The following is an 11,786-nucleotide window of genomic DNA, read 5'->3' as shown; positions in this document are numbered from 1 at the left end:
CCCATTTTTGGGTGCGCTCATGTGCTTGATTATGATAAAAAATAATGAGGAGGAATCGCACCCAAGGTCGGTTCCTCCTTAACCAGCCTAAGGAGGAAAGACGGATGGTAAATGTAAGCTTTCTAGTTGCTGTAACAGTATGTTAATTGCAAAACAAATGTTACATGACTTAAAGAGCAGATGTGGGCCCAGGAGTCTCAAAAGTACTGAAACACTGTATAAAGATGATTGGCTTTCACCGTAGTGTATTCATGCGATAACTTAGGATGTGTAATGGTATAATAATAGACACCCTGTCTGCTAAAATCTAGAGTGTATTCTCACATTGGTGTGATGCATTCTCCGTGCTTTGTTTTGCTGCGGTATTAATAAAGTTTGTATTATTGTAGCTCTCCTTGCTGTGAAAGAACTGGGTTCTTTTAAACGGGAAAGGTTGCTTGCAAGACCCAGGGACCCAGGCAATTCCAGGGAATTTCCCCAACAATGAAAATAAACTAAACTAAATATTGAACATGAAAGTTTCATCTCACTCTTCAAGATTTTAAACTTAATACACAAGATATCCAGGAAACAAATCTCATACACAAGAATCCACAAAATAAAAATCAACAAGGCAGAATGCCACAAGGGCAAGGGCTTGGGTATAAGGGGGCTAGAACAGGGGGAAGGGAGCAAAAGGGCTGGAAAAAGCAGGATATGAAGAACGAGCCAGGTGCAACTGAAAAGGACAGGTATAAATACACAGGGGAATGAGACAAACTAGGCAGGGCATGGGAGTGAGGGCGGTCTAACAAATAAACATCAGGTGAGACACATGAAAGGGTAATAGCACAATAACGAGGGGGAAATGAAAACGCGGACTGGATTCACAAAGACACACGGATCTGGACTAGGGAGTAGACAATTGCACAGAATCGGGAGATGTAGTGATAACGAGAGACAGGTGCGAACACTTCACGGAAACTAAGCAAGTAATCAGTGATAGAATAGGGAGGCGGAGTTACAGAACAGAATTGAAACTGGAGATGCGTTAGTAAGTTAGTTACGTGATTAAATTACAAATACCCAAAACTAGTGAACGTTAGTTTGTTAGTTTGGCGAACATATTAGTGTGTTAATATAATTAGTACTGTACATATTCTATGTTAGTTGGGCTTAGTATATTAGCGCTATCTACAAACATGAAATGGAGAGAAAGCAGGAAGTAAGAACAGCCAGACAGAAGGAATCGTGGGAAAACGGAAAATTCCGAAACCACCTGAATACTGAAGCACGCAGACAGGGGGAGAGACTCGGGATCAGAAACATTCAGACAGACATCACAGGGGAAGACGAGTGCAAAGACTAATGAATGTACACAGAACACCAGACATGAATATGAAAAATAATGAATTACAAGAATGACGATAATAAACTAAGACAGATAACAGTAGCATAACAAATGCATAAACTTGAATTTCAGCTCTTTGTAATCTTGCTAGCGAATCACTAGAACAACTGCAAGTTGTCTCTGTGTCTTTGAAGCACTAAGGATGGGAAACCTACGTCCCTCTCCACACTAGATCTCCCTTTAAAAGTTCAGTGAGGTCCAGAAACGGCATTTGTGGAGGCCATGGAATGTGCTAACATCTTCCCTCTGTTCATGAAACCACCCGTAATGCCATTGGAAAATGGGGGCATCATTGTGAGGGAACAGTGTTTGTGATATAGACTTCACATGGTTACCCCCTAAATTGACATTATAATCATTGGCTGATACATCACCATGCAGAACAATCCATGAGTTTACCATCCACACCAGGAAATTAGGAGGGAGGAACATCCCCATTTCCCTGCTTCCCTGCTGATCAGTCTGGATTAAATATTATTATTGTCCAAAAAGGAAGACTCTGTATGCCGATTGAAAATGCTTAAATCACAAATACCTTGGCAACCACAACCAGTTTCAACATTTCCTTGAATCAATTATGAAGAAAGAAAAGACAGAGGCATGTTTGATGATAATGCGGACAGATACGTTATTCTGCATTTAATGGTCTTTTCCCACCTGGACAACACTCTGCTGCTTGGCCTTCCATTACATTACATTATTGGCATTTGGCAGACGCTCTTATCCAGAGCGACGTACAACAAAGTGCATACCCATAACCAGGGATAAGTTCGCTGAAAGACCCTAGAGGGAAGTACAATTTGAACTGCTACCTGTACAACAAAGATAAGGACGAGGGCCAATTATTTTTTATTTTTTATTTTTTTTAAACAAGAAACAAACAAACAGAGCAAAAGTGACCAAAGTTAACTATCAAAACACTGCTTACCTAGCCAACTAAAAAATACCGATACACAAAGCAAGTCACAGAGACAACAATTAAGGTTCACAGGGAGGTAGGGAGGGATGGGGAGAGGTGCTGCTTGAAGAGGTGTGTCTTCAGCTTGCGTTTGAAGGTGGGGAGAGATTCTACAGTTCTGACCTCAACAGGGAGTTCGTTCCACCACCGTGGAGCCAGAACAGACAGCAGTCGTGAGCGTGAGGTGGAGGTTCGGAGAGGGGGAGGTGCCAAGCGGCCTGTGGAGGCTGAACGAAGAGGTCTGGCAGGGGTGATGATTTTTTGTAGATAAGCTGGGGAAGACCCCTTAACTTCTTGGAAGGCTAGCACCAATGTTTTGAATTTGATGCGAGCCATGACAGGCAGCCAGTGGAGGGAAGTAAGCAGGGGGGTGACGTGCGAGTATTTGGGAAGGTTGAAGACCAGACGAGCTGCTGCATTCTGGATAAGTTGGAGGGGTCTGATGGCGGATGCTGGGAGGCCAGCCAAGAGGGAATTGCAGTAGTCCAGGCGGGACAGAACCATCGCTTGGACCAGGAGCTGGGTCGAGTAGGGGGTGAGAAAGGGGCGGATTCTCCGTATGTTGTATAGGAAGAACCTGCAAGACCGGGTCACCACCGCGATGTTCTCGGAAAGGGACAGTCTGCTGTCCATCACCACGCCGAGGTTCTTTGCACTGGGTGACGGCGTGAGTGTGGTATCCCCGAGGGAAATGGAGAGATCCAGATGGGGAGAGGTATTAGCAGGGATGAATATCATTTCAGTCTTGCCTGGGTTGAGCTTTAGATGGTGGTTGTCCATCCAGCTCTGGATGTCCTTCAGGCAAGCAGAGATACGGGCTGAAACATGCGTATCAGACGGCGGGAACGAGACGAAGAGTTGGGTATCGTCCACGTAGCAGTGATAGGATAGCCCATGTGCAGTGATCAAAGGGCCAAGGGAGCGAGTGTAAAGAGAAAAAAGAAGCGGGCCTAGGACTGAGCCCTGGGGAACTCCTGTGGCGAGGGCCCGAGGTGTCGATACCGAACCAGCCCAGGCAACCTGGAAGGAGCGACCAGAGAGGTAGGACTCAATCCAGTCCAGGGCTGTGCCACAGATGCCCGTTGCTGACAGGGCAGACAGGAGGATGGAGTGATCCACAGTGTCGAAGGCAGCAGAGAGATCTAGAAGAATGAGGACAGAGGAGAGGGAGGCTGCTCGTGCGGCATGGAGTGACTCACTGACGGAGAGGAGCGCAGTCTCTGTCGAGTGGCCCGATCTGAAGCCAGACTGATGGGGGTCTAGCAGGTTGTTGTTAGAAAAGAAAGAAGAAAGTTGAGTAGAAGCGGCTCGTTCTATAGTTTTAGAAAGGAAAGGAAGAAGAGATACCGGGCGGTAGTTCTGGATGATGGAGGGATTAGGCTTTTTTAGCAGCGGAGTGATGTGGGCCCTCTTGGAGGATGGGGTTGACAGGGAGGAGTTGACAAGGGAGGTGACAAATGGGAGAATGTCAGTTGTGATAGTTTGGAGAAGAGAAGAGGGGATAGGGTCAATGAAGAGGGGACAGGTTCAGGGTCAAGACCGAAGTCTGCTCCGCGGGGCAAAAGTACGAAAAACAGCAGGCAAAGACGTGGTACAGGCAGGCAATGGTCAACAAAACAGAAGTCAATAATCTTTGGTCGGTAAACAGGCTTGGATCGTAACGAGTAGACAATGGCTTGGTATAAACGCTCAAAAGAATGCACTGACGAACAGGAGACAAACAATTTCACACAGACATGACTTGAAACTGAGCTTATATGCAGGTGTAGACAGGTGTAGACAGGTGTAGACAATTAGTTTGAGAGCAGCAAGAGAATGGAAATCAGGTGTGGAGGATTGACAAGTTAACAAGGTAATTAATAATCGTTAGTAATAAACCTATCCTGCCCTAGCATTAGTAAATTAGTAAATGACATGCACAAGAAACGTAAGGTATCATGAAGACATGATTAGAATATTAGTATTACCCAATCCTGATCTAGCATTAGTAGGTTAGTAAATAGACAAGGGAGATTGAAACAATTAGGGTGTGAGTGACAGAAAGAGAGAGAGAAAAAGCAGGAATGCAAGGTTTGCAGAAAGACACGAAAAAGTGTATGTTAAATCAATGAACAGTATAACATAACATGGAACATAAATTGTGACATAACCCGTTTGCAAAACAATGACAATAAACAATATAACATGACATGGCAAGACTAACAATTAAATCGTAACAACTAAACCTGAAACATAACATGACAAACATGAAACGTGACACATGAGCTCACAAGATTTCCATTTTCATTAAAAAATGTAACTTTTGAATGCAATTCACTCATGATTATCTGCTTATAAAAGTACACATATCATAAAATGAAATATTAATTCAGTTTAAAGCATTGCTGGTTTAAGCAGTTGGTTTTAATGTTATGGCTAGTTGTTTTACATACAGTTTCCTCCAATGGTATTGGAACAGCAGGGTCAATTCCTTTATTTTTGCGATACACTGAAGACAATTGAGTTTGACGTCAAGATATAAACAGTCTTTTTTCAGACTATTTTTAGGTGAGCAAAAGATTGGAACATTTGACTGACAGGTGTTTCTTGTTGTCCAGATGTGTCGTGTTAGTTTGTTTGGTTAAACAATAAATAGTTCTGAATGTCTACCCTTGGTTTTAGCCTTGGGTTTAGCAATGTGTGGGTGTTAGAAATGATAAACCAACATGAGGACAGAGACCTGTCTTTGGGAAAAAGTAAGCCATTTTGAAGCTTAAAAAAGGGGGAATTAATTGGGGATAGCTTGTTCAACAACTGAAAAAGTTAGAAACTGCTGGTGTACTGAGCAACAGACATGGGACCTTTGGAGGGGACAGTATATATATGACTGAATATGTTCATTTTAACTAAGATTTGTGATAAACTTGTGATCGTAACATGCTTTATATAATTTAACCTATATATTTGTGTCAGAAATTAAATTAGAAAATATGAACTAAAAGGTTTATTCAGTATGTTTGTTAACTCTTAGGAAAAAAGATTCATAGGTAGCCTAAACCATCAGGGAAATGCCAGATGTGGGCTATATTTCACAGAAATGTTGTTCACCTGCCAACTTCATCACCAGCCATTTCATGCTGTTTTGAATTGTCCTTGTTAACTTGTATATATGCAGTCTGAACTGAGCATTTAAATATGCTTAAATAAGTTGCCATCCTTTAGGTTTGTCTCATTGGTAGTAGCCCAACATTGTTGATTAAAACATATATAATATTTAGCCAAAATAAATATTGTTTATTATCTTAAATCTTCAGTTTCAAATTAATATTTCTACTTTACATACCATAGATATGGTTCACTGTGACTTGCACTTTCAAACAGGAAGTTACTGCAGTGTAACTGGTTTTCTGCAACATGATAGAATTCACCAAACTTTTCTGAAGAATGACATTCTGTGCCATTTGTTGAGTTGGTTTGAATAGGCCTATCCACCCTCAATCAGACCCACAACTACAGAATATAATTATTAATCTGCTGAAATAAAAGACCATTGTTTTTTTTAGTGAAACAAATCCCTGTCATTTGGACAGATATGAAACCTGAACCTGGTCAGGCTCATTGTCGAGTACAGGGGTCGGCAACCCTGGTCCTGGAGAGCCGCAGGGTGTGCTGGGGTCCCCTGCCCTGGTCCTGGAGAGCAGCAGGGTGTGCTGGGGTCCCCTGCCCTGGTCCTGGAGAGCTGCAGGGTGTGCTGGGGTCCCCTGCCCTGGTCCTGGAGAGCCGCAGGGTTTGCTGGGGTCCCCTGCCCTGGTCCTGGAGAACCGCAGGGTGTGCTGGGGTCCCCTGCCCTGGTCCTGGAGAGCCGCAGGGTGTGCTGGGGTCCCCTGCCCTGGTCCTGGAGAGACACAGGGTGTGCTGGGGTCCCCAGCCCTGGTCCTGGAGAGACACAGGGTGTGCTGGGGTCCCCTGCCCTGGTCCTGGAGAGACACAGGGTGTGCTGGGGTCCCCAGCCCTGGTCCTGGAGAGCAGCAGGGTGCGCTGGCTTTCGTTGTTACTTGGCATTAATTGATCAATGAAAGCAGTTGATAACACAGTTAACTCACCTCACCTGGTTTCTTGGGTCTGAATCGGTTGCTTATTTTAAGGTGGAGACGAAAGCCAGCACACCCTGCGGCTCTCCAGGACCAGGGTTGCCGACCCCTGCTCTAGTAGGATATGAGATTATACTAACTGTTTTAAGTTTGTAGTGTGTTCTGTGTGTTTCTAAATATAATATATTGTATTATATGTGTTACTTTGGCAATATGACTGTAGTTGTGATTGCAGAAGCACAACACAGACAAAAGCACACACATTTTGCCCAAACTAACATGTTAGGGATTCACACAAACACACACATCATTTTGTATTAAACTGAATTGAGAGAGATAGAGAGAACAACCAAAAGTGGTTTAATTGAAGGGTTTAAATCATATTTGAAATGTCAGTTTAAATTAATGTATGATGTAATGCGTAATATCTGAAATGTAATTGGTATTAAGCATTCGTGAGAAACACCACTCACTAGCCTAGAAAATCCTGTGAATTTTAATCAAGTTGTAAATGGTAAATGGTAAATGGTTGGAATTTTTATAGCGCCTTTATCCAAAGCGCTGTACAATTGATGCTTCTCATTCACCCATTCATACACACACTCACACACCGACGGCGATTGGCTGCCATGCAAGGCGCCGACCAGCTCGTCAGGAGCATTTGGGGGTTAGGTGTCTTGCTCAGGGACACAGCCCGGACGGGGGATCGAACCGGCAACCCTGCCAGACGACTGCTCTTACTGCCTGAGCCATGTTGCCCCTACAGTTGTGACTGTAGAGTGAATTTGTGACCTTATTAGTCATAAGATCTGGAGAAAGAACTGGACCCCTCTCCCCCCAATGAACAGCCACACACAGATTTACTCATGATGGAGATTTATTATTGAAGCTGGATTGATTGATTGATTGATTGGACAGACACCAGAGGGTCTAAATGTCGCAGTGAAGCACAAGATTAAAGGCACTGATCTCTGGGAGATCGTAGCACTCGTAGCAGCTGTAGGAAGGCACCAGGAAGCAGAAGCAGAGCAGCCAATCAGGAGCCAGAAAGGGTATATCTAGCACCTCCTGGTGGGTCTCTATTTGACATATATGCTGGTGATTCTGACATCTGCTGTAAACCAGATTTTACTGTACTGGGGCTGTTCCAGGCGGTTGGGGAACTCCAGCATGTGGCCGTCGTGCAGGCTAATGTAAAACTTGTCATTGGCAAAGGTGATGGACACCTGGAAGAGGGAAGGAGAGAAGGTCAGGAGCGCAGAGTTATCTTACCAAAGAAGAAGGTCAACACCGTCAGGTTCACGTTTAACACCCTACGACTGCACTGAAAAACAATGAAATAACAAGCCAAATGATATAATGATGAAATGTACTTCACACTGAATGAATTGGCAGGAATATTTCCCATGAAGCTTTCCTGGGAGGGTACAGCATGTCAGCCCCTCCCCTCAGCCTTTCTGATCCCCCCCACCCCCCCCCAAAAGGGTCAATTTCTCTTACATACAGGACTATGAAGGAATGGTGGCTAAAGATTCCTAGATGAACTGTCTCACAAGTGGTGCCAAGTTACAGGCTGATCGATGGAACACAAGTACAGACGACTGGAAGTCTCCCTGTCTGAGGCCACACCTCAAACTCCTCGCCCTGCCGGAAAGGAAAGTTTCTTTCATCTGTCACTTGAGCACACCAGAACCCATCCTTCATGGCATTCAAGACGATGACACCTGGGCCAGAGCCTTGAAAACGAGGGTTGACGTGGAGCGCAATGTTGGAATCAGAATTACCCACATCGATTGTGAAACTGGGAGAGAAAGAGAGACACACAAGGGATGGATGACCATGGATGAAGACGGAGATTAAGCAGCAGCATCAAGAGGTCTCGTAGAGTCAGAGGCAGCAGTGACTCACCTAACCGGATTGGGTTTAGGGACACCGGTGACTTGCAGTTCCACTCCTTGCTTGAAGGAAAGGTTTTGCAACTCCACTCTCTGTTTAAAACAAAGAACCAAAAATAGGACATGTATGGTCAAAACCTAAAACATTCCTTTTGTGCAAATTCATCTGCATTCGGTACACTGACTCTTTCACTTCTCTAAGGCAGTAGACATCAGAAAGTCGGCAATCTCACAATTTGTTCAGAACTAGGACAATTTTCTCAGCAGGCAGGCTGGCCTGTCAAACAAGTCTGCTGCATGTTCAGAGTTGGGGCGAGCAATACAATGAGACACGGGGACCTTGCTTTGTTAACTATTACACAATTAACTGAGTAACTTCTCTCTTAACTGTATACATACATCTTAACTGTATATACATCATGTAGATACGGGCTAGTTTCGGGATTTCATAACTTCTCAACTATTATTTCTTCACTTCACAAGAACTCTCACTGGAAATGTAAATATTTGTAATATTATTGCTTTATATTCTAAATGCATGCCATGCACCCATGAGGCATTGAGGCTGCATAATATATGCAAATGTGGAAGTTTGAAGTGAATGAGATTCACAATATCTAACTTGTCTGACACTAAATATTACAGTTCATGATGAATGGTGACAGTTGGCTGTGTCACTTATAAAGTGTTTGCCCCGTAAGTCATTCTGCTTTCTAGCGCAGGAAAAGCACCTAAAAAAGACAAGAACCAGAAATAATTTTGTTCAGTGATCAAAGCAAACTTAAATGTTAATGTAATTGAAAAAAACGCATAATAAAAACACATATTCATGATGTGGGAGAAAAATATAATGTAACCTAGGATATCTGTATCCAGATATGTTCAATGCATATAGTTAGAAAACTGCTTGAAAGAATAAATTGTGCTTGTGACAGATAACGAGCAAAAATGTAAGGGATGTTAGATATTGTGAATCTCATTCACTTCAAAAGAAGTTTTAAAGGGCCAAATTGTTAATGAATTCTTCAATCTCATCCTCGGACAGTACGTACTGACCAGTACTGACCATGTAATAGTTTACAATATGTTTAAAAACATATGTTAAAAATTAGTGTTGCATTATTTTTATCAAGCAAACCACATTTGCATATATAATGCAGCCTCAATGCCTCATGGGTGCATGGCATGCATTCAGAATATGAAGCAATAATATTACAAATATTTACATTTCCAGTGAGAGTTCTTCTGAAGTGAAGAAATAATAGTTGAGAAGGTATGAAATCCCGAAACAGACAAGTCATAACTGGCCCCACCTTTACCTCCAGAGAGAATATAAGGCCAGGAACCCAGAGAGAGAGGCACTCAGAACACCTCTGATCTTCAGCTCTCCAGCAACTTGTGACCTGTGTTGTGATCGGAGCTGCACAACTGTGAATACTCAGAAACTGAACCGCCAAGATGAGTGTGAGTGAAGATTTTGGTTTTATTACTCAGAAAAATAGAAACGAGAGAATACTGCAAATGATACGCAGAGAAGGCCTCTAATTACTTTGATTTTAGTAAATTCAAGTTTGTTTTATCATTGAAATGATCTTTCCATGACATTTAGTGAAAGGATTCTTCCCCATTCTGACGGCTGATGTGAACATTATCTGAAGCTCCTAGCCCGTATCTACATGATGTATACATTACACCACTGCCACACAATTGAATGATGAGATAATTGCATGAATAATTGATACAGTTAAGAGAGAAGTTACTCAGTTAATTGTGTAAAAGTTAACAAAGCAAGGTCCCTGTGTCTCATTGTATTGCTCGCCCCAACTCTGAACATGCAGCAGACTCGTTTGACAGGTCAGCCTGCCTGCTGAGAAAATTGTCCTAGTTCTGAACAGATTGCCGACTTTCTGATGTCTACTGCCTTAGAGAAGTGAAAGAGTCAGTGTACCGAATGCAGATAAATTTGCACAGCTTCACAAAATCACAAAAGGAATGTTTTAGGTTTTGACCATACATGTCCTATTTTTGGTTCTTTGTTTTAAACAGAGAGTGGAGTTGCAAAACCTTTCCTTCAAGCAAGGAATGGGACTGCAAGTCACCGGTGCCCCTAAACCCAATCCGGATCGGTGAGTCACTGCTGCCTCTGACTCTACGAGACCTCTTGATGCTGCTGCTTAATCTCTTGATGTCTTCATCCATGGTCATCCATCATCCATCCCTTGTGTGTCTCTCTTTTTCTCCCAGTTTCGCCATCAATGTGGGTGAATCTGATTCCAACATTGCACTCCACATCAACCCTCGCTTTCAAGGCTCTGGCCCAGGTGTCATCGTCCTGAATGCCATGAAGGATGGGTTCTGGGGTACTGAAGTGATAGATGAAAGAAACTTTCCTTTCCGGCAGGGCGAGGAGTTTGAGGTGAGGCCTCAGACAGGGAGACTTCCAGTCGTCTGTACTTGTGTTCCATGGATCAGCCTGTAAATTGGCACCACTTGTGAGACAGTTCACCTAGGAATCTTTAGCCACCATTCCTTCATAGTCCTGTATGTTAGAGAAATTGACCCTTTCGGTGGCGATCAGAAATGCTGTATGTAAGAGAAATGGACCTTTAGGGGGGAGGGGCTGATATTCTGTACCCTCCCAGGAAAGCTTAATGGGAAATATTCCAGCCAATTCATTCAGTGTGAAGTACATATCATTATATCATTTGGCTTGTTATTTCATTGTTTTTCACTGCAGTCGTAGTGTGTTAAACGTGAACCTGACGGTGTTGACCTTCTTCTTTGGTAAGATAACTCTGCGCTCCTGACCTTCTCTCCTTCCCTCTTCCAGGTGTCCATCACCTTTGCCAATGACAAGTTTTACATTAGCCTGCACAACGGCCAGATGCTGGAGTTCCCCAACCGCCTGGAACAGCCCCAGTACAGTAAAATCTGGTTTACAGGAGACGTCAGAATCACCGGCATATATGTCAAATAGAGACCCACCAGGAGGTGCTAGATATACCCTTTCTGGCTCCTGATTGGCTGCTCTGCTTCTGCTTCCTGGTGCCTTCCTACAGCTGTGCTACGAGTGCTATGATCTCCCAGAGATCAGTGCCTTTAATCTTGTGCTTCTCTGCGACATTTAGACCCTCTGGTGTCTGTCCAAACCCACTGCGTATGATAATCAATCCAGCTTCAATTATAAATCTCTATCATGAGTAAATCTGTGTGTGGCTGTTCATTGGGGGGAGAGGGGTCCAGTTCTTTCTCCAGATCTTATGACCATAAGGGTCACAAATTCACTCTTCGGTCACAACTTGATTAACATTTACATTGTCTAGGCTAGTGAGTGGTGTTTCTCACGAATGCTTAATACCAATTACATTTCAGACATTACGCATTACATCACACATTAATTTAAACTGACATTTTAAATATGATTTAAACCCTTCAATGAAACCACTTTGTTCTCTCTATCTCTCTCAATTCAG

The 11,786-nt window shown here is 43.3% G+C and overlaps 2 protein-coding genes across 2 annotated transcripts; one reads left to right on the top strand and one right to left on the bottom strand.

Moving 5' to 3' along the window:
- Positions 1–7,497: 7,497 nt before the first annotated feature.
- On the bottom strand, positions 7,498–9,018 carry LOC133136688 (beta-galactoside-binding lectin-like). Its single transcript, XM_061254337.1, has 4 exons — positions 9,007–9,018; positions 8,327–8,406; positions 8,048–8,219; positions 7,498–7,644 (listed from the first exon to the last, which is right to left on the bottom strand). The coding sequence occupies exons 1-4, from the start codon at positions 9,016–9,018 to the stop codon at positions 7,498–7,500; spliced, it is 411 nt and encodes a 136-aa protein (XP_061110321.1).
- A 663-nt stretch (positions 9,019–9,681) lies between these two features.
- Positions 9,682–11,484, top strand: LOC133136166 (beta-galactoside-binding lectin-like). The gene is made up of 4 exons (XM_061253427.1): positions 9,682–9,777; positions 10,360–10,439; positions 10,558–10,729; positions 11,144–11,484. The coding sequence occupies exons 1-4, from the start codon at positions 9,772–9,774 to the stop codon at positions 11,288–11,290; spliced, it is 405 nt and encodes a 134-aa protein (XP_061109411.1). The 5' UTR covers positions 9,682–9,771; the 3' UTR covers positions 11,291–11,484.
- Positions 11,485–11,786: the final 302 nt, after the last annotated feature.

This window comes from Conger conger, chromosome 9, assembly GCF_963514075.1.
Source record: "Conger conger chromosome 9, fConCon1.1, whole genome shotgun sequence".
NCBI classification, from domain to species: Eukaryota; Metazoa; Chordata; class Actinopteri; order Anguilliformes; family Congridae; genus Conger; species Conger conger.
Note: the sequence above shows the minus strand (reverse complement) of the source record. Positions and strands in the feature narration are given on the sequence as shown.

Coding starts and splice junctions, on each gene's coding strand:
- LOC133136688 (XM_061254337.1), bottom strand. Junction 8,220..8,326: donor CCTAAACCCAATCCGGTTAG/GTGAGTCACTGC, acceptor TTTCTCTCCCAG/TTTCACAATCGATGTGGGTA. Junction 7,645..8,047: donor GGCAGGGCGAGGAGTTTGAG/GTGTGGCCTCAG, acceptor TCCCTCTTCCAG/GTGTCCATCACCTTTGCCAA.
- LOC133136166 (XM_061253427.1), top strand. Junction 10,440..10,557: donor CCTAAACCCAATCCGGATCG/GTGAGTCACTGC, acceptor TTTTTCTCCCAG/TTTCGCCATCAATGTGGGTG. Junction 10,730..11,143: donor GGCAGGGCGAGGAGTTTGAG/GTGAGGCCTCAG, acceptor TCCCTCTTCCAG/GTGTCCATCACCTTTGCCAA.